The following is a 26,188-nucleotide window of genomic DNA, read 5'->3' as shown; positions in this document are numbered from 1 at the left end:
TTACTCTCATCAGGATGTCATCATTATCCTCATGGGTTTTAGTTCTATTTAGAATGACGTCACAATTTCCATTGAAAAAGCATGCATAGTACGATTTCATATGATTTAGGAAATGATTATCCATCTTGTATTTGCCGCTGGCCTTTTATCAGCCATCAGGTATTCAATCACATGAATCTTGTGATGCTTGTTTATATTTAGGGCTCATTTTATGTATTATAACAAAATTTTCTTTTCTTTGCAGTTTTGGGAGCTGGTGACAAATTGGAGTTTTTCCTCGAGACTGTTCCATATTTAGTAAAGGTGTGTCAGGCTTTCCCACCATTGTTTGAGGATGTGAATTCCCTATTATTACAACTTGGTAGAGTTTGTGTTTCTCAATTATCATGTAACAGTAATATCATAGCAACTGAACAGACAGATTTGAACTTTGAACCAAGCAAAAAGAAATCAAGATATAGTTTACTATCACCTGAACTTACTGTACAATTTGAAGAGTTACATGGCTTAGTCAGACAAACTTTCTCTAATATCGTAAAGAAGTCCATAGTCACAAGGAATATTTACTCTTAGAAGTTACCATAGCAACAACATATAGAACTACACGGCATAGTCCGATAATCTTTCTCTTATATCGTAAAGAAGTCCATAGTCACAAGGAATATTAACTCATAGTAGTTACCATAGCAACAACATATAGAACTACACGGCATAGTCCGATAAACTTTCTCTTATATCGTAAAGAAGTCCATAGTCACAAGGAATATTTACTCTTAGTAGTTACCATAGCAACACCATATGGAACATTCTCCTGGAAGTTATTGAATTGTTGCTCTGACATGGACGCTACCATAATAATTTATTGCAGCTTCAGATGTTGGAGAATTTTGAAGGAATATCTGCTCTCTTTACAGTAAAAATGAAAGATGTTTTTGATAAAAATATGCAAATAAATGTAAAATGTCTTCAACGGTATTAATGATCTACTATACTTCTCATTAATCAGGTCACAATGTATAAAATGTTAACATTTATAGGTCAGAGTATGCCATTAAACCTATAGACTTGGATCAGACCAAACCGCAAACTATACAGGACCCAAAATAGACTAGTGTAAAACAATTCAACCGGAAAAATAATGGTCTAATCTAAACAAAGAAAAACAAGAAACACTTATGAACCACACAAACAAACCACTTCCACCAAACAAGTTTTCCTACTTAGGATGTTCAAACAGTTGTACACATTTAACTGTGCCAAAAAACCAACTATTCAAGTTTAAAACCTAAAATGCTCAGTGATGTAACTTTGGAATTGTTCTAGATCTGTCATCTTAAAAATTTCACTATTTCAAAGTAGAAAATATGTAAAAGATATCAGGAATTACTACAGACCAGTCCAAATACCAAGGTATACACAGAGATAATATATCAATGGGAAGGAATTTATATGTCAATGGGTCATAAATGTTCAGCTTCTGTTAAGATGTCTGTTAAAACTGTGGTCTGATCTTTTTATTTTAATAAAGATGTCATGATAGGTGGGAAACATATAAATGGGTTGTGATTGTTGTTGGTCATATTTGTTTTTTCAAAATGTTTTAGTCATAAACTAGACTGTTTTTTTATCGTGAAACATTATTATTAATTGTATTTGAAAGCAGATATATGACATGATTTTCTCATTAATGAAGGCTTTACAGTGACCTATATTGGCTTATATCTTTGTGATCTGGACGATGAGTATTCCACTGGCAAGCATACCACATATTATGATCTTTTTATTAAGTGACTTAACTGAGAATCACTCAGAGTCCATGTTAACAAATGTAGTTTAACAAATTTGAAATAGAACTGCTTGAATATTGGTATAGATTATGTTGTACTGTTAAACCACTGTCCAAGGTTAGGGGGAGGGTTGGCATCCCCCTAACATGTTTAACCCTGCCCACATCCTGTATGTATGTGCCTGTCCCAAGTCAGGAGCCTATAATTTAGTTGTTTGTTTATGTGTTGCATATTTGTTTTTTGTTAAATTTTTACATAAATTACGCCGTTGGTTCTCTAGTTTGAATTGTTTTACTTTGTCATATCGGGGCCTTTTATAGCTGACTATGCGGTATGGGCTTTGCACATTGTTGAAGGCTGTACAGTGACCTATAGTTGTTAATTTCTGTGTCATTTGGTCTCTTGTGGAGAGTTGTCTCATTGGCAAACATACCACATCTTCTTTTTTTTTTAAAGATTATTTTCCCATCAATACTATTGGTATAGAGATTATTTTCCCATCATTTTTTTCTGGAAGGGGCTGATAACCCAAATAAAAAGTCTGAAGCATTCAGCAAAACCATTTTATTATAAATAAATATACCAAAAAATAAAATCAATAAAGCTTAATATATAAAATACTGGCTAATATCATTGCTTATATATATAAATAACTTGTAACAATAAACAAAACAAATAACAATCCCAACAAATATGACTAGTTATAGAAATCACAGAGCATTTGTAAAATGGTTTAATATTATTTTCACTCACACAGTTATCTCCCTTGTAAATTATAATTAGAAACAATATTCTAGTTGATTAATACTTACAGGCTGCTTTGAATAGTGAAGTGTAACACGGTTAATAGAAACTTAAAAACTGAATTCAACTTTAATATTAATATACACAAGTCAGAAAAATATATTTAAAAAGTCATGAACAAAGAAAAATAATTGGGACAGATTTTGGATTGATCTACACCTGAGGGAAATAACTTACTTAAAATTTGTCCGTCTGAATATATTTGTGTGGTGTTTTTATTCTACTGCTTATTTTAGAACATATGCAAAATTATTATATTTTTTTAAATAATGAAAAATGGGAGACAACCCACTAGTATGCCTCTTTTTAAAAATATTTTTCCTGAGGATAAAGATTATTTGATTGTATGTTAAAAGTCCAGAGGCAATTATTTCATGCATGTTCAGGACCATCCTAGAGTTGAATAAGTTAGACAATAAGTTATAATAAGGATATTTTATAGAATAAAAATTGAAGTAAAAATAAATAATACATTGTACACTTCCATACTGAAATTCAATGTGATCTGAAAGACTTGGTAGGAGGATTTTGCATCAACATAATTAAACAAAAGCTAACAGTAAATTAACATGGGCAGCAATAGCAATAATAAAATGGTACATAATAGCAACTAACTTCTTGTGATATAATAATGAGGGGGGATAGGACCTTTATCAGGACTCCAGGATCGAGTGTTTTTAAGCTCGGGATTTCAGGATTACCCCTTTGGGATCCAGGAATTCTTTTTTCAAATGTCAGGATTTAAACTTATTTAATTTCGGGACCTCAGGATTTCATATTCATCACCAGATGAAATTCACATGTTTTTAAGCCCGAGATTTCGGGATCAGGACCCCTTCTACCCTCTTAATAATGACAAATGTAGCAAAGTTTGCCTGAAGAAAAAAAATTGTATGAGAAATCAGAAATTTTTTTACTTGGAAAGTCGAAAAAAAAACCAAATTGAATGAATAAAGGCATTATAAAACTTGTGTTAGATAAATGGTTTTATCAGACAAAAATATCAAGTATTTTACACAGAATACTTCAACAAATTTAAAGACACACATACATTTTAACAGGATATAACAATAATCACTCAAAGGCACTTATATTAAACAAGACATATAAATAAACAAAAATACATAAAAGTGATATACAGGTATAAATTTAATATATAACTATTAGCAGGAAAACAGCTTCGTCAAAACAAAAAAAAAGTCTTTTTAAAATCTCTTAAAAATCTGAGATCAGTGGAATAATTTAACTTACCATTTATGTGGTTGATAAATAAATCAAAAGAAAGATTTTACCAATGAAATTATCATTTTGTAAAATAATTAGTTTAGATCGAATGTTTTATTCACATTTGCTCCTTTGCACAGAGTAAAACAAATATTTTTAGTATTTTACAAAATCAACAAACCAAAATGATAATACTTGAGACAACTCATCTAAGAACTGTAAAATATTTCATTTTTTGGGGTCAATTTTCCTCAACGAAAAAAAATTTGCATTATGAAGAATTATTGATTTAGTAGTTTTGACATATTCTGCAAACAAACTAACTGAAATTTGTATTTTGTCAAGTTAAATTTCTTTGTCCACCTTAGTCCAAATAATTATGACGTCTTGAAAGGCTATTATTCAATTTTTTTGCTTAGACGCTTTACAGCGACAAAGTTGTCAAAGCAAACAAGTATAATAGCCTTTCAAGACGTCATAAATATTTCGACTACATCCACCTATACTCACAAAATCTCACAATATAATATTATATTATTCAATAAAGAATCCACAGTACAAGATATGTTCCAATGCTGTCAGACCATTAATGTCTAAGAACATATCTCAGACATGTCAATAGAACCCAAATAAAAATGTGAGTATATGTAAATGATTATATACAATACAAGTGTAAAATAGGCTTGCTAATACATGGTAACATTATACTTCAACAATTAATAACTGTAATCTAAACAAATTTTCACAAGCTATATATTTTTGAGGACTTTAGGAGGTAGAAAATAAAGGGACAAGAATTGTTACAAATGTCTCAAACTTTGATGATTCTGAGATATGAGTACACAAAAAAGTTAGAAAAAAACAAACAAACATAAATTTCAAGAAGTCAGTACAAAAAGACTATGTTGGAGAAAAGTGTCTCATAATTTACAAAAATACGTTGGTTTACATAATAAGAATATATAACTTCTAAAATGTTAAACAATATTCTTAATACAATAAAAATAAAATATACCAATTCCCTCCTTACATTCACATTTTAAGTATAATCCCACAAATACAAACCCAACCATTTAAATTTTAAGAATATATTTCCTTCTACAGCTATTCAATAAACAGATATAAAACCCAAATATGTAAATTAAGGAGCCTCTCCATTTCATAATATAATTCAATAATGTCCTCAGCAAACATACAATTCAACAAATATCCAATCAAATGTAAACTCTTCTATTTATAGTTCAAAATAGCTAAACAATAATCTGCCGATACAATAGTGTCTTACGTATATATTATCCTCTTTTTTAAAATACAGTTCTCAAAAATGTCCCTCTCCTTTTAACATTATAGAAACTGTCAAATAATATAAGATCCTGCCTTTAAGTCATTAAAAACGTCAATCAAATGAAAGATCACCCCTTTAACCAGTAAAAATTTCAAATAAAAATAAGTTCCTCCCCTGTAACCATTAAAAAAGTTAATCAAATATAAGTTAACAATAACAAGTTTCAATAAAATTTAACGATACACATCCAGATTCTAGATGCAACTGTATAACATTGATTATCTTATAATAAAAACAAGCAAATTAAATGTCTGATTGTCTTTTATCCATTTGTTGTTTCTCCTGCTAAGCCTGAGAGAATTTTAATACTGTAATACTGTGGATTCAGTTATTTTCGTGGACATCAATTTTCATGGATTGAGGAAAACTTTCATGTTCGTTGATATCAAATTTCATGGTTTTGCTGAATCTGCAAAAGACCCTATAGGAAATTTGTCATTTGTTGAACTTTTAATTTTGTGGTTCACCTGTACAAAAACTGGTTTCCAATGAATAATAATTAATTCACAAAAGTGTCCCCTCATCCCTGGCAATGCTCTTAAATGTCCTCTGCCGCCTTGTCCCCCCTAATGTGTATGTAGTCTGGGTCTAATGTGTATGTAGCCTGGGTCTTATGTGTATGTATCCTGGGTCTAATGTGTATGTAGCCTTGGTCTAAAGCTGCCTTCCTCGTTATCACTCATATCACTATCATTTTCCAGTGTCCATTTGTGCATGTACTTCATTGTGTTGGCTATCAGTGCTGTCCATCCTGTCTGATGGCTGAAGGTATAAAATAGACAAAATTATATAATGGATAGTAAGTTTTAAATTTTATTGCAGTTTCAAAATCTAATACTATACATACTAAATTCAAGAAATAACTCATATATCATGATTTTACCACGGGTTGGAAAATATTTTACTTTGAGTAACAGATACAACAATTCTTTTGGAACAAAGTGCTTTAGGTGGAGGCAAATATTTGCTGTTCCCATTAATAAACACACTACTAAATTGGCGTTATAGAACTGAGCAAACTGAATTAGTGACATGCCTAAACTATTTACAATAAAGTATTCAGATAGTTTTGGATGAATTTAAATGATAATTATTTATGTCTTAAATGTATAAAAAAAATACGGCTTATTACACATTTTAGCATCGTTTGTTTACGTTTCATTGTTGTGATGATTTTCGGTTTCACATGCATGTATTTTCCCGTAAAATGCTTATATTCTTACATCATCGTTCTATGACGTTGAGAAGCTCATTCATAAAAAAAAAACATATGACGTGGGAGTACAATCGGAACAGCTCAGGCAATATATTCATATTTTACCACAGGTGTGTACTTAAAGCATTTGAAGGAAGTCATGTTAGAATATACATCAGATAAAAGCAGCATAAAACTATATTCGATTCTTGCCCTAAAAGACATATAAAACTCATTGGTGGCCTTCAGCTGTTGTCTGCTCTATGGTTGGGTTGTTGTCTCTTTGACACATTCCCCATTTCCATTCTCAATTTTATATGAGACTCTTTTACCTCATGCCCATTAAATGCATACACAATTTAACTAGAGGCTCTTAAGAGCCTGTGTCGCTCACCTTTATCAATCTCATAGTTAACTTGCTATATTTTTGGTGAGGTGCATAATAAGGCACCTGCGGGTCAGGTTACGGTATATAAATGAGGTGTGGTTGCACCATAAGGTTCAGTTAAGGTATACAAATGAGGCGTGGTTGCACCAAAGTTCATGTGCACCCAAGGTTTAGGTGACAATACTATAAAAACAAGGTGCTGTTGCACCAAGGTTTACAATTTAGTAATAGATGGTCATTTCTAATCAAGGTGCAATGCCTCAGCAATGTATCTAAATATATATATAAATTTGCCTTATACGGTGCAGAGACACTGAAAATAGATGTGGTGTGCCAAATCCAAACTTTGAAGCACCGTTAAATTTTACTACTGCTATAAACAGATTAAATGCAGTAAACGAATCGGTTGATTGGTAAAATCACCTAAATATAAAATGTAATTTATATTCATAACTTTTCTCTAAAGGATCAATAATCCACGGAAGCTTTTAAATAAATATTGATGCACCCGGTGCAACTTAGTTTGACTCCTGGTGCCAACAAAGTAAAAGAATGGTTTCTTTAATAGAAACACACAATAAAAATACCTAAAAAGGCATAATTAAATTAAACTATCACGCTACATCTGAAGAAATATTCTGCTGTGACATTATAAGAAATAATTCAAGTTAAACTCTAAGCGACTAAAATTAACGTTTTCTCAAGAAAGTGAACTGAGAAGAATGATGTCACGAGTACGCTGACGTTGCTTTATATATGGAATAATATTAACCAATCAAATAATTCGGTTTGCCATCTTCGGGCAAACATGCTGATTTGTGCAAAGATGATGGTTCTACGTATCCCCCGGGGACTTATGCACAAAATTACAAATAATTCAGACCTCACAAACGATCCACACCTAACTAGATGGATAAATAAATATATTACAAAGCTGGTGATGCAGGATATAAGTAGTGACATAATATAATGTTAGTGAAATTCCCAATTGAAGTGGTGTGGTCCCGACAAAAAATGGACATTCTGAACTGCAAGTGAAAAGTGAAAGTAGACTTAAACTACAGTATGAGAGCTAATAAATACATAAATAAGTGTTTAAACAATATAGAAGTACACAGTTCTATGATTTCTACAACAACAAGTCATAATTATTACACAAGAAGCGTAAACTACTAATTTTGGGGTCCCTTCAACATGTATAAATGACATGTAAACAATCAATTTCCGGTGACATTCCAGAAATGTACTTTAACATCAGATGTAAACAAACGAATAAATTACAATGGAACCAGCTGGGATTTAACAAGGGTGTGAATAACGAAATATCTTAACAATAAATATTAACAATATAACATTTGAGACCATTTTAACATATTTACGGATCATAAAAGGACATAATAAGGAACCAATTTCTGGCCGGCACAACACTAGATACCCCAATGATGATTGTGGCCAAGTTTGGTTAAATTTGGCCCAGTAGTTTCAGAGGAGAAGATTTTTGTAAAACTTAACGACAACAGACGATAGACGCCAAGTGATGAGAAAAGCTCACTTGGCCTTTTAGGCCAGGTGAGCTAAAAATAGTTATATTATATTATATTCTGTTTCCAGATATTTGTCTGGATTACTCCCATCAACCCCATCTCAAGTTGAATCTTCCTAAATATGAATTTTAGAACAGTGTTATCTAAATAAATATCAAATCTATAAACAACTTTCTGCAGTGTTGATGAAGTCCAATCTAATCCAATAGGCAAAAAAGATCAAGACATATTATATATTGATAACCTTTTCTTACACAAACATAACAAGAAAAATATTATACCTGTTGTTACCATGGTTACTTACCTTGCTCCACATCCTCTACCTGTGTCACCATGGAAAAACTCATAAAATAAAATGAGATCTTTGAAGTAAGGATCCTTGTCATACTTTTCACTGGGGCCTGAATAATAATAAAACAATTTTTACTATTAAAGCAAGCATACAACCCAACATCCTCCCGTAAAGAAGAAGAACTCTGGTAAGAGGCATGGTGGCAAAATTATATTTGTTTACTTTGATCTTCGATTCTTCCCTCTATTAAAACCAAATTTGTAGGAAATGTCATGAAGAATTAAGGTCCCATTCAAGACAGCTAATAGTGATAACCAGTCCCCCCCCCAAAAAAAAAAAATATATTCTCCAACTTTAAGTTAGTTTTTCTAATGGAGCTCATATGTGGTTTTGATGAGTTGAAACTTTCACCCATATTTGAAAGGACCAAACAAATAATAATGTACTAACCAAGTGAATTTATTTACAAATTCCAAGACTCTGAATTAATTCAAGTTTGACATACATGCATACATTGACAGTTCTATTTCTTGTTCATTTGTATATTATTTTCTACATGTATAGTTCAATTTTTCAAATCATTTATATCTATCTGATTCCAGTGCTGGTAGTAGTAAATGCTGTTTTTGCAACTTACTATACTAGTAATAAAAGTCGTGAGCGACAGAAAACAAGTCTTGTAACTGTTATATTTCATAATTACCATGACAAGGTCGATGTCCTGTAAGGTCGGGTAGGAATATGTCAGCTAACCGATGGGATAACTCCTTAGCTACATCACTCAGTCTCATTAGATTTCCTGACCCTGTCGGACATTCCACCTTCAAACTTTCCCCGTAATAATAGTCATATCTGAATAGGTTCTCTATAATCAGGTAATTCACTGAAAAAGACACATTTTTATATAATTGGCACATAAGAATCGTCTGACCATAATCTGAAGTTATATTACTGTTAGCTCTTATTGTCTTCAACTCGGTTAACTGAAAATTTCAGATGAGTTGGAATTTTCCTGTGGTCCTGAACCTGTATTTGGACTCCTGATGTGTTGAATTATTATGAGTGGAAATTTCATCTTTTTAATTAGTGTCAATTGGACAATGACTAATCTCCCAATATATAAATATATATAAATATAAAATGAAACTAAATTGTGGTTGAACTCACAAACTGACCAAACCCAAATCTTTTTTTGCTGTTTTCCAGGAGCAATTATCCCATTTAATATTCATGAATGGTCCACTTTAGTCATTGTTCTTGATTTAAAACTTTATAGCAAACCATTTCAGTGACACCAAACTGAGAACAAGATCAGGGTTCTTATTTTTTTTTTTTTATCTATTGTGGATTCATTTTTATAGACTTAAAAGCAGAAATTTCTACATGACAGAATGTTAAACCAGATATGTTCTCCCAAATTACTATTTACCATCAAACAGTTTACACATATATAGTTATCCCTGCTTACTGAGGGTTCATTTTTTTTGTGGGTACCAATTTTTGTGGATTGATGAAAACTTGCATATTCGTGGAGATTTTAATTCGTTGTTTAGGCAAATTCTGCATACATTCAAGTACAAATCTGTATTTCGTTAAACATTTAAATTCATGGTTCCCCTGTACCCAAGAAATCCATGAAAATTGGTATCCAACGATTATTAATGAATCCACAGTATTACTTACTTGGGAACCAGTTAGGTCCTCTCCAATTACTGTTACCACAGTATTACTTACTTGGGAACCAGATAGGTCCTCTCCAATTACTGTTAACACAGTACTACTTACTTGGGAACCAGATAGGTCCTCTCCAATTACTGTTACCACAGTATTACTTACTTGGGAACCAGATAGGTCCTCTCCAATTACTGTTACCACAGTATTACTTACTTGGAAACCAGATAGGTCCTCTCCAATTACTGTTACCACAATATTACTTACTTGGGAACCAGATAGGTCCTCTCCAATTACTGTTACCACAGTATTACTTACTTGGGAACCAGATAGGTCCTCTCCAATTACTGTTACCACCAAACAGTTTACTTTCAGACTCTCCAGGTTCATACCCAACCCTAGCTGTGTTGTCGTCCAGTACAAAGGGTTGTTCTTTATGATGCTGTGAGGAATTACAGAGAAAAGACATTAGTGTGAAAGTTCATATATTTATAGAATCAGATTCCTGGTCCGAGACCACAATTGTCGTCCCTTGATTTTCGTTGTCCACAAATGTAGTCCCTAGTGTGGACAGTGTGTTACTTGCCAATTTTTTGTATACCCCTTCCAAATGTATTTCTCCATGTTTTATGCCTCAAATAGCAAGTCAAGGGATGAAATGACACTGTCAAATAATTTGGGTCATGAATTTTAAAGTACAGTAGTGATTTTGTCCAGTTGAAAAAGGTTAAAAATTAGCACTTTGGAAACTGTCAAAAGATTTCAAGACCCCCTTAACATATAATTGTCCATATTTTGAGTCAGAGCCAATGAAGTTTTCGATAATTTTGATATAATTTGTCCCAAAAGTAGTACAAAACACTGTAAAAATTTTATTGAGAAAGCGCAGGTGGGATTTTTTTAATTTGCATTTATTGTCTAAAAGAAATGCACTACGAATTAATTGTGGTCTCGGACCTCCTGCTGTATGTGGTTCTTCACTTTAATATACTTATATAACCTTTGCAAAAATGTTTGTCAATTTTGTCTAGCTTTTGTAAAATTTGGATCAAATATCTATGAGGACTTTTTAAAAATTTGCAGTCAAATAGTGTCACCTAGCCGAAGCCAAAGAGAATATTCACATTTTTTGTAAACAAATTTTTTCATCAATTTTTATCTTTTTCCAATCTAATGTTCCAATAAGTGTTATTTACCTTTGATAATGCCATGATTTTACAGAGTAACCTACCTTTGACAAAGATCTAATACCATAAGGTGACAGAAACTCATTCTCATTTAGAAGATGCTGGAGAACTTTTTGCAGCTTTTCCTTGTTAACAATGGCCAGCAACAAATTTGGATTTGGCTTTTTCTCTCTGCCACACATGAATGATATCTGTTAAGCATAGATATTGTTTCAAGTTAGGGTGAAGTTTGGTACCTATTAAAATGATTTAACCCGCTGCATTAGTCCTAAGTCAGGAAGATTGATGTTCAGTGGTTGTCTTTTGTTGAAGTGGTTCATAAATGTTCCCCGTTTCTTGTATAGATTAGACTTTTGGTTTTCCTGTTTGAATTGTTTTACACTAGTAATTTTGGAGACTATAATAGTTTGCTTTTCAGTGTGAGCCAAGGCTCTGTGTTGAAGGCAGTACTTTGACCAATAATGGTTTAGTACTACAAATTGTGACATGGATGGAGAGTTGTCTCATTGGCACTCATACCACATCTTCTATTATCTATGAAGTGTCAAACCTGTATTTGAAAAGTTTTGTTTACCAATTGTCTAAGATTTTGTTTTAAATAATTGGTATTATCTATGTTTTTTTCTTTAAAAATCAATAGTTCTATTATTCCTACAGACTTTTTGTTACTCCTGTGATTTTTCAATAGAAATGTATACAAAAACAAGAATGTGTCCCAAGTACACGGATGCCCCACTCGCACTATCATTTTCTATGTTCAGTGGACCGTGAAATGAGGGTCAAAACTTTAATTTGGAATTAAAATTAGAAAGATCATATCATAGGGAACATGTGTACTAAGTTTCAAGTTGATTAGACTTCAACTTCTTCAAAAACTACCTTGACCAAAAACTTTAACCTGAAGCGAACGGACGCACAGACGAACGGAGGCACAGACCAGAAAACATAATGCCCCTCTACTATCGTAGGTGGGGCATAAAAATGCTTTCATGGTTAGGAAATTTCAAATGGGATAATGTCAGTCACATATTTTCTTTTACCTTTGTTGTGAATTAGTTTTTTTTTTAGTTTAGTATTTTGTACTCCTTTATTCGGTTAACATTTACCGCCATTTTATGTAACAATAGGCCCGCAAAGCATCACTTGCCGATGTCTCTATGTATATTTTCACTCTAGTAAAGCATACGAAACATTGAAGACGCTTTTGTGTTTATTCGCCTTTATTATCGATACGTTCAAAACAATCTTTACTCAAAACTAAAAATAAAGCTTAGTGTTGTTGACAAATCTCTTTTGATCTTACCGTTTTGGACAAGTCTTTTCTGTTTTCCAGAAACCATTTTGTTCTTTTATAAAATCCTGGGAATTGTTTCATGTTATCCTCCCTGAGAACCATACAGGAGAATAGAGGAACTAGTCCTACCATAGACAGGATCTTCATTGGACAGGTATGGTTGTTAGTATGTAAATGATCATAGTAAAACCCATCCTTCTCATCCCAAAGACCTTAAATGTAAATAATTACATTACATGTACTGTATATTTCAGTATAAGCCGCTATTATGATTGGCTAAAATAGACATGGCTAACAGGAATCTCACATCATTTTGAAATCAACATTCATTTCAAAATGAATATTGCATACCTGCCAACTTTTAAAAATGGGTTTTGCGTGTAAGATGGCTGTCATAGTCTTAGAAAAACTTTTTTGGCTTCTGCATACTCTTGTAAGCCTAAAGTCATTGTAAAATTAATTGTTTTGTTTAAATTGTGGCCAAAATTGCTCTTTCAAAATTTCAATTTGGGAGCCTCCATGGGTGAAATCCCCCGCAAATAGTGACAATTGGCAGGTATGATATTGTAACATACATGATGACACAAGCTTTTACAATAAAGTGCACAGGTAATTAATAAAAACTTGAAAGAACAAGAATGTGTCCAAAGTACACGGATGCCCCACTCGCACTATCATTTTCCATGTTCCATGGACCCTGAAATTGAGTAAAAATCTAATTTGGCATTAAAATTTAAAAAGTTTATACTATAGGCAACATGTGTACTAAGTTTCAAATTGATTGGACTTCAGCTTCATCAAAAACTACCTTGACCAAAAACTTTAACCTGAAACTCCCACTTTCATTTTCTATGTTCAGTGGACTGTTAAGTAGGGGTCAAAAGTCTAATTTGGCTTTAAAATTAGAAAGATCATATCATAAGCAAGTTAACAAGTGTACTACGTTTCAAGTTGATTGGACTTCAGCTTTATTAAGAACTACCTTGACCAAAAACTTTAACCTGAAGCGGAATGAATGAACAAACGGACAGACGAACGAATGAACGGAGCCACAGACCAGAAAACATAATGCCCCTCTACTATCGTAGGTTGGGCATAAAAATCATGTTTTCATGATCCTAGCAAAAAAATTTAATCATAAGTATTAAATGCTTCATTTTTTAGTAATTTTATAGGGTTGTATAAATAAAAGAAAGTCAATTTACCTATCCCATCCTTTTTGTTGATAGCGTCAACAATAGCCACAAAGTGTTCAAAGAATTTACTGGCCATATCTTCATAGACATGATCCCTCTTGGCCAGGATGAGGCTTATCTCCAGCATGATAAGACAGAAGAAAGCCACCCAAGCTGTGGCATCCGCCTGAGCAATCTTGCCACCACAGTCTAATGGTTTAGATCTGTCAAACACTCCAATGTTGTCCAGACCCAGAAAACCTCCAGAGAAGATGTTCTTACCATCTATATCCTTCCTGTTTATCCACCTGTAAAGAACAAGTAGATTTATGTTAGGGTGAAGGTTGGTACCCAGAAATCCTCCAGAAAAGATGTTCTTACCATCAATATCCTTCCTGTTGATCCACCTGTAAATAACAAGCAGACCTAGGTTACGGTGAAGGTTGGTACCTATTAAAACAGACCAAGAAAACCTCCAGAGAAGATGTTCTTACCATCTACATGTATATCCTTCCTGTTTATCCACCTGTAAATAACAAGCAGATTTAGGTTAGGGTGAAAGTTGGTACCTATCCTAAGTAAAGAACCTGATGTTCAGTAGTTGTTGTTTGTTGATTCATAAGTTCATAAGTGTTTCTCGTTTCTCAGTTCTTTATATAGATCAGACCGTTGGTTTTCCTGTTTGTATGGTTTTACACTGGTCATTTTTGGGCCCTTTATATCTTGGGGTTCAGTTTGAGCCAATGCTACTTGTTGAGGAACACACTTTGACCTATAATGGTTTAAATTTACAAATTTTGACTTGCGAGTTGTTTCATTGGCACTAATACCACATCTTCTGATTTTATTTAAGTTTACAAGCCTGTTTGAGCAAAATGACTTGAGTGTATAGGTAAAGGTAATATTTTTGGCTAGCTTATATGCTAGCTGAACCGTGAAATAGTTATTAGGCTAGGTATTCTACCCTCCTTTCTGAGAAGTATAGTCCTACAGACAGAAAGATTGGTTTTCTGTCTGACTAGTGTACTTTATTTTATATAAATCTGGCAGGGAAGACTCTCTTACCATGTAAAATTAAGAACCAGTTTATGGAAACATCTGGCAAGGAAGACTAAATCTCTTTTTCCTTTGGGTCCGGTTGCTTTATAAACTTTTAGTACAGCATAACAATGGACAGGTGGATTCACATCATCAAAAGCAAACTCGTAAGCTGGGATCTAAAAAATATATCAGTAAATGGAGTAATTAGTGCATGCATTTAATAATGAGATTGCTGAACAAACTGCACAAGTGTTAGTAAATTTCTTGCAATTTCAAGAAATAATTCATACAAATTATGCTATAAAAATTTAAAATGTGAGTTTGTATATATTTATCGTCACCTATCTTATCACAATTTTCTAAAAAAAAAAAGGCGACTTTACAATTCTACATAAAATTCAAAACTTAAAATGCCAGTTTGTATATAAATCGTCACCTTCTTATCTTCAATGAGAGGAGATAATTGTTACTGTCAATATAAGAAAATTCATTTTAATTCATGGCATATTTAAATTCCCAGTTAGAAAACAAAATAAAGGGTCACCCAAAATTTGTGTATGTAAATCTATGAACATGATGAAAGCAGATAACACTTCTTTTTTACCTGTCCATTTGGATGCATGTACCATTCTCTCATCATTAACAACAGTTGTTCTTTGGCATACTGTATATCTACATGAGCCATGGGGATCATATGGAAGGCTAGGTCCCACGCTGCATACTGAAAAATAATTGAAAACTCAAATTTGTTAAAGTCTACATAAGCTATACCAAAAGAAATATACCAAACCAATGTCATATCTCCTTATGGCTTTTCCAGGGGCCGATCCAGCCATTTCAAAATATAATCAGTACGTCATCACTGTGACCTTAATACCAAAATCTCAAACAATTACATCTAATTTATTACAAGGCATCCACAAAACCTCTATGTTAAACAGACAACCCAATATGATTAAAACCTGATATATGATACATACCCATGGGTATTCCCCTAGAATATGATACATACCCATGGGTATTCCCCTGATATATGATACATACCCATGGGTATTCCCCTGATATTTGATACATACCCATGGGTATTCCCCTGATATATTATACATACCCATGGGTATTCCCATTTATCTGGCATTGAGATTACATCCCTGTTGAACAGATGACCCCATTCTGCATTCCTCCCCTCTCTCCGACAGAAAGGTGGTGGTGGGTGACCTTTATCCCCTCGTAGCCATTCCTCGATCACGTAATAGTAGAACTGTTTACTCCATAGTAAACCAGCATAGGCTTGTCGTATGATGTTTCTTTCTTGTTTATGATGATTCTTTATCACCTGTTCAAATATGCATACATTTTTTTACTGGGTCACGTTTGATGTTACCTACCCATGCCGTGTAGGATTTGGTAGACAGGTATAGAGGTTTAAAAAAAATTGACCAACAACATCAGTTACACGTATGATAAAAAAAACAATGATGAGCATGACAAAACTTTTAAAAAACTTGATTTTTTTTCCTGATCTATTGGTATGTATGTTGAAACATATAAAATTGATTAAAAAAATCCTGCTTAATTTATGTATGTATCAATATTTATACCATTTTCCATCTATTCATTTTTCTGTTTGTGATTGTCGGGGTTATTTTGGGTGTACTTTACCTCCTTTTCTCAGCTTCTGTATTGATGAATAATATAATAATTGATTTAGACCTTTATAATGCACAGTTTTCAACCTTTGGTTACAATCGTTACATGACATGCCAAAATATGTGTAAAACTGTCTGCTCTGCTTTTCAGCTCTGAAAATCTTTGTGTTTTTACATACACTTACGAAACACTGTTAAAGTACTATACTGTTCTATTCACCAGTTTAATTCTAATAGAACATAATAGTTTGATGCTTAATCATGACATATAAATACATACTTCATCATAGAACAGATCAGCCTCTAACTTTCTCTGCTGGAATATAAAGTCAAAATCTCTAGTGCCAAAGGTTTCAGGTGGTGCCTCTTTCTCATAATACAGTCGGATCCTAATTTGGGCTTTTTGTCCTGGATTCAGGAATACACTGTAATGTGCTCCACACTTGGTGCCAATGTGCTGTGGATTCACAGCTTTCACATTACCTATCAAAATATGATGAATGTATTCACAGCTTTCACATTACCTATTAAAATAAGAAGAATGTGTACAAATGGTGTTATTCTCTTGTGAATGTTGGAAATTTTTAACTAGGATCTCAAGTGTAGCTTCTCTTGTGAATGTTGGAAATTTTTAACTAGGATCTCAAGTGTAGGCTAGTAAAATTCAGATAACTTTTGGTCCCAATTCACGTTTTGAAAATCTAATGCCTTACATGTAATTTTTTTTAAAGTATAAACCAAAACATGGTGATTGGTTAAAAATGTCCAAATAAATGGAAAGTCAACCAATGATATATGACATTATTATCATTTTGGGGCTCAAACAATTAAATTATCCACAATTTAGATTCTACAACAGCTGATTGGTCAATTAGTTTCTCGGTCCTTACTGATTTTATAAATTGTACCATTCTTCGAAATCCTTGTACTGAATTTTTTGTTTTTTCATCTTCAGGCTCAACCAATCAAAAGAGGGGATGTGGTGTTTTGACCACAAATTTTGTATTCCAAGTATTGAGTAGAGTTTTTTTTTACTAATAACCCAGTTCTCTGTTCATAACCTAACATTTCAACATAGCCAAGAAAGTGATCTTTGATGCTATGTATGGTATCAATATCCAATTACCCTTTACTATATATTCATGGAAGGCATCTTTTACATAAGGTGACTGATTCCCTGTTCCATACAGCTTTTCATAATTTGTATCATTCTCTGTAAATAACAGTTGTGGTGGGTGATTCTCTGGACCAACATCAACCTCAAAGTAAAATGGATCTGAAATATGATCAAACAACATATATGTAACAACAGACAGTTTATTAAACAAATAGAAACTTTTCATGCTTGCAAATAAACTAAAGCTAGGAAATATTCATCGTTTTAAACAAATAATTTCATAGATAAATTTTGACCAATGAAGAAATGCGATCAAACAAACCACACATTGATTACTATACAAATCCTTGATTAATAAAAATAACTTACAGGTCAAGAAATGGATAAGTCTGGCTAGGGTTAAAGAAATGCTGGTTAATTTTTTATTACTATTCCTAGGTCATGTAGGTGTGAAATTTCTTTAATCAAAATTTTTCATTGATAAAATTCAACAATTTTCTTAATGGATGTAATTTAATAATTAAATGTCAAGTTTTATGCATTTCTCTGAATTGTCTATGTGACATCCGCCCATAAAGACTATCATGAATACACCTTTTCGCTAATCCCGGTTGAACCGGCCGCTTGAACTTTTGACGCATACAACAATCACTTTTCCATTGTGGCGTCAGATATTTTGTTTTGTGACGTCAAAAATTTACGGGAACCTGTGTGATATCCAGTAATGGCGGACAAATAGCGATAAGGTGTATTGTAAGAGTTTCAAAACTTTTCAAAGTTCATTGATAATAAGGGTAAGGTTTTGTATTGGTAATTTATATACTGAACTTACATGTTGTGCGCTCAGCTTGTTCTTCTATAACATCATCTCCTGAACTAAAGACTCTCTGACGCGACTGACATATACCTAAATAAACAAGTTTAACTGTGTGACTTTAATGTTATTGTCAATTCTAAATTTGGTCGCTCAGATATCCCCTGATGAATATCATACAATACTGAAAAGACATTTGGCAATCAAACATGCAATTTCTGTCAAAAGTGTGTCAATAATTATGTCACATCATAGAATTATTTTTGGTTCAATATTTTTCTGAACCTAAATTCCAAATTATATTACACTCACCAACCTGTAAGAATTAGTCATGACTGGAAAATATTACCATTTCTCCTCACTTAGTGTCAGAGAAAAAAACAACCACAAAAAAGGAAGAATTTACAAACCTCACTACCCTTATCAAATAACTGGTCAGGTTTGGGCATACTGAAATATTTCGAAGCCTAGTGTCTACATACTGACTTTGAACAAAACACAAGTGTTTAAACATTATGTCAAGCTGTCATGATTTAACTGTATAGTATTCACATACCTAGAGTTGGATGATAGCATAATAATAATAATAATAATAAATTCTTTATTTAAAGAGGGTAAACTCAGTTAGTTACAATGAACTAATCTTCCCTGAGGCCCTCAGTGAACCTAACTTACTGATAATTTTTTTTCTCAGCGGAGTTGAATGATATGAAACAACATCGTCATAGGTAAAATGGCGATTAACAGATTATCATTGGTCATCTGAACTTGATTGCTTTTCTCGCTTTTGCATACCTCCTCAAGCAAGAAAATCAATCTCGTTGAGATGATCAACAATAAGGGACGACATCAAAAGTTCATTGAAGGATAAAAAACTTAATTCACATAGTTTTTTCACTGACCCCCCCATCCCCCTCTTAACTTAATTTGGGAAAAATTGATTGACTCATATGGATATATGTAAAAATCAATGTCGGATAACCAAATCTTGCAGCCGTTCAACCCCCCACCCCCACACTATTTGAATTAAGTTTTTTATCTTACATTGATCTTTTGATGTCGTCCCTAATCTTCGAGTATATAGTATTTACATACCTAGAGTTGGATGATAGCATAGAACCTTGTTATGCCCTACTTGTTTCAGATATGGTTTCTTCTCAGGACAACACTATAAGTACAAATAGAGATTCATCGTTGATGTTTAACAAATATTTGAATGCACGAGTATAATTTCCCTAGAGAAAATATCATGAACATGATGAAGAGTATAATCAAAACATATATCGACCAAAATCTTAACACATCTTGATAAATGCCTTATTAAAAGATGAACATGACTATTCATTTTTTTATAATAAAAAATCGGTAGACTTCATTTAAATGCTTGAGATTGAAATTTCTGAAAATTCCTTTCCAACAATGAACATTTGATTTTAATGATATACCTAATCATATTGTCCCTCCTTAATATCATTTCAGAATAAGAAAAAAATACAATATCCTTGCAACATGTGCAAAGTGTTTACCTTTCCTTTGCCATGAGCAAGATGAATCATTCTCAAAACCAGTAACAAATATAGCCTTAAACAGCTTGGTTCTCCACAGAATTACACCTCTCATATCCATTTACAATATTATCCTTTCAAAGCTTTTACCTCCTAAGAATTAATCACTCATGAACATGCTCATGTTTAGGGGCCAGTTGAAGGACGCCTCCGGGTGCGGGAATTTCTCGCTACATTGAAGACCTGTTGGTGACCTTCTGCTGTTGTTTTTTTCTATGGTCGGGTTGTTGTCTCTTTGGCACATTCCCCATTTCCATTCTCAATTTTATCATGAAGCATGTAACAATATTCTCCTAACAAAACATTCCTGAAACACCAGTAACAATTACTTACATAGTTTGCCTCTCCCCAGGACCACACATTTCTGAACCAGATCTGTGGGAGAACATGTATTATAGCTGGATCTGGTCCCCTGTTGACCACAGTATATTTCCCTAGGAGATCATTTGGGCTGGCTTTACAGAAATCTGCTGTTACATCAAAGTAACGATTATCGTCAAATATACCTACAATTATATATAATTAGGTCACTGCCTTTCGTCAATCTAAGCTATTTACAGAAGTCATCATGCTATAAGAGTGTTGTAATGGTACATGTAGTACCTTCATGACGAAAGGTCTGAACAGTGTTTTATAAATTTTAACAAATTGTGAAAGTGAATTCGAATAACACAAAGTTAAAGGCAGTGACTGACCTATAGTTTTTAAATTTCTGTGACATTTGGTCTCTTGTAGAGACAGACAGGGGTACTACTTGTACAAGAAGTAAATAAAATATAATTATATAAGTAAATTGTAATATTGGAATAATCTCCCCTTAATTTTCACAAAAATTTACTTGTGTAAGTAATACTTTTTCACAATCAGAGTGAATCCCACAAAAGTTCTAAAGTTTTGAGATCTAAAAACATGCCTTTTACAACTTTTCTCAGGTTAGCTCATAATTTTTTTATTAGAGTTCAATGTTTTATCTCATAAATTCAACAAAGAAACTGATTGCATAAAGATCTTAAGTATTTGAGCGAGGACTTAAAAATTGCCCATTGGGGGCTTGTAAATGAGCAGTGTTCTGAAGATAAATTTTCTTTTTTCTGTCAAACCATCAAAGACTGGAACAAACTATCCTCTGAAATTACTAAAAACATTACTACAGAAAACTTCAAGGGTGCACTCACACACGATGTGCTCCTTGATACTTACCCTCATCTGAAATAAACAGATACTCTTGTTTTTATCTTATACATGTACCAAAAAATATAAATAAAAAATGTAATATTTAAAACTAAATAAAAAATTGTATAAATTAAAAACAAAGAAAAATTGTAAAAATTGAAAATACGAAAATATATGACCAAAAACAACTTCGAACAAGAAATATTTTGTTAATTTATGTATTTTGACAAAAATTATTCACATAAATTTATATTAAAAACATTTTACCAGGCATGCGCCAGAAAGTAAACATCAGTACGTTGATGGTTTTCTGTAACAAAAGAAGAAGAAGAAGAAGATAACTGACAAATGAAATTACAATTAAATGATTAGTAAAAACTTCTGCAAAGGATCAACAACATAACTGCCAACTGTCACTATTTGCGGGGGATTTCCCCCATGAAAACTCCCAAATGGATATTTTGAAAGAGCAATTTTGTCCACAATTTTTAACAAAACAATTAACTTTACAATGGCTATATGCTTTAAAAATATAAAGAAGCCAAAAAAACAATACTAAGATGCATTTGAAGGCCCCCTTGAAGTCTTTTTAGGACTAAAAGAGCCACCTTGCATGTAAAACCCCCATGGGCATTTTGAAAAGTTGTCAGGTATGCAACAATTAAAAATTATATATGAGCAAAGAAGTCCTAAGAATTCAAGAAGAAGATAGGATGTACGTGTATAAGTAAATAAATGGAGAATGTGTCCCCATGGACAAAGAGTATGTCCCTGCTTGCATACAACATTATAAAGGGACATAACTCAAGAACACAAAAAGTGATGCTACACAAATTTGTACTGAGTTTTGTGGTAATACGTATTGTGTATAGGTTTTATAATGTTTGGTTTGGGTAAACTTAAGTTACATAACGGAAACTAAATATTTTGCAATTTTTGGATTTATAAAGGATCACAACTCTAGAACTGTTTAAGTGATGCTACCAAAATTCAAATTTGATCTGTGTTTTGTGGTACATGTATTAAGCATTGTGTATAAGTTTCATGACATTTGGTTGAGGCAAACTCAAGTTAGAGAACAGAAACCAATTTTAGGACATACAGACAGACAAGGGTAAAACTTAATGCCCCCTCCACTACGGCCGAGGCATGAAAATTCTGAATGTCTCAGTGACATAACTGCAAAAACATGTATATGAAGAAATGAAAAGGGCTGGGGAAAGGTATGGAGATAAACCTACCAGTATCCATTAATTCATATTCCTGTTGGTGTACTCCCCTCCTAGCATTCTCCTCCACCAGCTGTCTGTAGGGGAATTCCCCCTGAGGATACTTGTACAGGGACTTATAAACAGGAGGGACAGGGGAGGGGAATGGAGATAAACCTACCAGTATCCATTAATTCATATTCCTGTTGATGTACTCCCCTCCTAGCATTCTCCTCCACCAGCTGTCTGTAGGGGAATTCCCCCTGAGGATACTTGTACAGGGACTTATAAACAGGAGGGGCAGGGGAGGGGAATGGAGATAAACCTACCAGTATCCATTAATTCATATTCCTGTTGATGTACTCCTCTCCTAGCATTCTCCTCCACCAGCTGTCTGTAGGGGAATTCCCCCTGAGGATACTTGTACAGGGACTTATAAACAGGAGGGGCAGGGAAAAGGTATGGAGATAAACCTACCAGTATCCATTAATTCATATTCCTGTTGGTGTACTCCTCTCCTAGCATTCTCCTCCACCAGCTGTCTGTAGGGGAATTCCCCCTGAGGATACTTGTACAGAGACTTATAAACAGGAGGGGCAGGGGAGGGGAATGGAGATAAACCTACCAGTATCCATTAATTCATATTCCTGTTGATGTACTCCTCTCCTAGCATTCTCCTCCACCAGCTGTCTGTAGGGGAATTCCCCCTGAGGATACTTGTACAGGGACTTATAAACAGGAGGGACAGGGGAAAGGTATGGAGATAAACCTACCAGTATCCATTAATTCATATTCCTGTTGGTGTACTCCCCTCCTAGCATTCTCCTCCACCAGCTGTCTGTAGGGGAATTCCCCCTGAGGATACTTGTACAGGGACTTATAAACAGGAGGGACAGGGAAAAGGTATGGAGATAAACCTACCAGTATCCATTAATTCATATTCCTGTTGGTGTACTCCTCTCCTAGCATTCTCCTCCACCAGCTGTCTGTAGGGGAATTCCCCCTGAGGATACTTGTACAGAGACTTATAAACAGGAGGGGCAGGGGAGGGGAATGGAGATAAACCTACCAGTATCCATTAATTCATATTCCTGTTGATGTACTCCTCTCCTAGCATTCTCCTCCACCAGCTGTCTGTAGGGGAATTCCCCCTGAGGATACTTGTACAGGGACTTATAAACAGGAGGGACAGGGGAGGGGAATGGAGATAAACCTACCAGTATCCATTAATTCATATTCCTGTTGGTGTACTCCTCTCCTAGCATTCTCCTCCACCAGATGTCTGTAGGGGAATTCCCCCTGAGGATACTTGTACAGAGACTTCATGTAAGTATGGGACGGGGTATTGTCTAAATAATAATACAGCTCTTTTACGTCTTCACCATGGTTACCCTGTAAACATGAATATGTCACCATAGTTACTGCTGAACAATAAACTGTACCACGTATAACAGTGAATTTTTAACACGAGAAATTACTTGAATATTAAGGCATCAACATTTAGACTTCAATTTATCCATTTTCCAAAAAATTAATATTTAGAAGGGGCATAACTCTTTAAAAAAAAATATCCATAAGCACTGATTGTTGAAATCTTCCTAGACATTGCTTATATAAACCTATGTTGAAATTTGAAAAATAATTCTACATGCATTGACATGTGAGTGCTAAGAAGACCATACAGACAGATGGACGCCTGGTATTTTTATTTATTTCTTATGCAGCAAAAATACTGTGATCTGATTGGTTAATTACCCCAGTGTAAATAACACCCCACCCTTGTTCACCCCGGAATAAATAAAATTTTGCCAAAAATAAAAGAAATGAAAAATTTGCCAAAAAAAAAATATGAAAAAAATATTAATTTGAGGGTAAAAATTTGAAAGAAAAAAATCAAAAAATCAAAAAAAAAAAAAATTCCTGAAAATTCATTTGAAATTCAAAAGAAATTAAATTTTCAAAAAATTTCTGCATTCCCCAAAATGAAGAAAAAAAAATCTTGACAATATGCAGCAACATCTACGTTGAAAAAATGTTACCCTGAAATTTTTCATTAGCATTTTTCAATTTTACATCCCAGTTTAAAAATGAGCCATTTGGCTGCGTCTCAGGGTGTATGAATTTTCAACAACGGTGTTAAATTCTGTACACCCCTGATTACACCAAGATAACTTATAGTATCCCTGCAGATTGATTATTTGAAAAATTACTTGTGTGTTAAAGTTATTGACAAAATTACCTGCTGACTTGTCAATCCAAACAGTCTCTCTTTGAGAATTGGATCTTTGGTGTTCCACAGCGCCAAAGATAAACATAATCTTCCTTCTCTATCACAAATACCCATCAGTCCATCTTCACCCCATCGATAGGCCCTAGATCTGGCCTCTTCATGTGAAAAATAATTCCAACTACAAAATAAAACATGTTTTGTCATTTATCATGTTCATCAAGCTTCTAAAAAAGATCTGGAAAGATAATATACAATGAAGTATATAAATCTGATAAACTGTAAAACATTGCTGAATTTATTTTTATTTTTAACATGTTTAATCACAGGAGTTTGAAATCCTATCAATAACAGGGTAAAAATATACCAAAGTCGACTATCACAGTAGAGCTTCTTTCGAAATAACGGGGTAAAAATATACCAAAGTCGACTATCACAGTAGAGCTTCTCACGAAGAGAAGCTAGAGAAGCTCTACTGTGATAGTCTACTTTGGTATATTTTTACCCCATTATTGACAGGATTTCAAACTCCTGTGGTTTAATCTGATTCAGATTGGACCCAACTTTAACTTCAATATAATCATGATATTAAATGCACATAAAAAAATTAAATTAATTGTTAATTGAATTAAATTATACATGTTTCTTGTATGCAGTGGAAAACATATTACAAGTCAGAGATTGAGCTAGCTATAAATCCAAGTTTAATTTACAATTTACAACTCGAGGAAACGTTCGACTGTCCCTCCATCCCTCTGGTATCTTTTACCTCTCTTTTATACCAAGTCAGGAATATGAGATGTTTTTAATTCATTAGATGTGTTTTAATATCTCCATTTTATACAGGACATTCTGTTTTGCATTTCCCCCTTGGACATGTTGGAGTTTTACATTTTTTGTTATTTTTTTTTTTATTGATTCATTATAACATGATTAATATGAAATTAATGTGGTCCTTTTCAGTCATGTCAGTGGTGAAGAGACAGAGCCTTTCAATATGACAAATATAACTTCTTTGAACACCTTATTTTGCAGTTAACAGTTTATATGATTGATTGTCTTTATTAATGTCCAGTGGCAAATATTTCATACATCTTCAGGTCAAGTGGCAATATTAGTTTATAAATGCTAAAAGTTTAATACCATGAATATGCTCTGCAATAAATCAACCAGAAACCATGAATTTTTGTGAGAGGGTCTGTTAAATGGATTATCTCTTAAATCTTTAAAAGGTTTAAATAGTTAGTTGAAATCTAGACCAGAGTATCTAAAGTGCAATACCAGTCTCCATCAGCAGAGTAATCCTCCCTGACAGTGCCCCACTGACGCTCTGATAGGTAGGGACCCCATCTTTTCCAGTTTTTTGCTCGTAGTTTATCTTCTTTCAATCGCTTTGCCTCAGCTGTCGTCATTTTTAGAGGTTATGCAGCATCATTTCGTTTTCAAGTGGCAATTACTGAATTAGAGTTACTGTTCTGAAATTCTAGGTGG

The 26,188-nt window shown here is 33.4% G+C and overlaps 2 protein-coding genes across 5 annotated transcripts in view; one reads left to right on the top strand and one right to left on the bottom strand.

Annotated features, from left to right (window-relative positions):
• The window catches only part of LOC139527446 (integrator complex subunit 2-like), a 30,763-nt gene extending 29,798 nt beyond the window's left edge, over positions 1 to 965 (top strand). Inside the window, exon 22 of the mRNA XM_071322913.1 lies at positions 245 to 965. Coding sequence (XP_071179014.1) covers positions 245 to 573 — 329 coding nt within the window. The 3' untranslated portion in view covers positions 574 to 965. The remainder of the gene's footprint in view (positions 1 to 244) is intronic.
• A 1,369-nt stretch (positions 966 to 2,334) lies between these two features.
• LOC139527443 (uncharacterized) lies at positions 2,335 to 26,185 on the bottom strand. 4 transcript variants are annotated; one of them, XM_071322907.1, is made up of 18 exons: positions 25,979 to 26,185; positions 24,710 to 24,878; positions 23,688 to 23,862; positions 20,423 to 20,595; positions 19,620 to 19,692; positions 18,543 to 18,617; positions 17,720 to 17,869; positions 16,874 to 17,076; positions 16,056 to 16,280; positions 15,552 to 15,668; positions 14,972 to 15,123; positions 13,937 to 14,214; positions 12,741 to 12,943; positions 11,482 to 11,628; positions 10,569 to 10,692; positions 9,283 to 9,462; positions 8,592 to 8,688; positions 2,335 to 5,922 (listed from the first exon to the last, which is right to left on the bottom strand). In XM_071322907.1, exons 1-18 carry the CDS (start codon positions 26,107 to 26,109, stop codon positions 5,793 to 5,795), a joined length of 2,802 nt encoding a protein of 933 aa, XP_071179008.1. In that variant the 5' UTR covers positions 26,110 to 26,185; the 3' UTR covers positions 2,335 to 5,792. The 4 variants fall into 4 exon arrangements, with proteins under 4 accessions (XP_071179008.1, XP_071179009.1, XP_071179010.1 ...); XM_071322908.1 differs by lacking the exons at positions 24,710 to 24,878; positions 25,979 to 26,185 and having other exon boundaries at positions 22,504 to 23,836; XM_071322909.1 differs by lacking the exons at positions 24,710 to 24,878; positions 25,979 to 26,185 and having other exon boundaries at positions 22,652 to 23,836.
• Between the last annotated feature and the right edge of the window lie 3 nt (positions 26,186 to 26,188).

This window comes from Mytilus edulis, chromosome 6 (genome assembly GCF_963676685.1).
Source record: "Mytilus edulis chromosome 6, xbMytEdul2.2, whole genome shotgun sequence".
NCBI lineage: Eukaryota > Metazoa > Mollusca > Bivalvia > Mytilida > Mytilidae > Mytilus > Mytilus edulis.
This window is presented reverse-complemented; position numbering and strand designations above follow the sequence as displayed.

Coding starts and splice junctions, on each gene's coding strand:
- LOC139527443 (XM_071322907.1), bottom strand. CDS start 26,109: ATGACGACAGCTGAGGCAAAGCGATTGAAAGAAGATAAACTACGAGCA. Junction 23,863..24,709: donor TTGGATTGACAAGTCAGCAG/GTAATTTTGTCA, acceptor TCATGTTTACAG/GGTAACCATGGTGAAGACGT. Junction 12,944..13,936: donor CAACAAAAAGGATGGGATAG/GTAAATTGACTT, acceptor TTTACATTTAAG/GTCTTTGGGATGAGAAGGAT.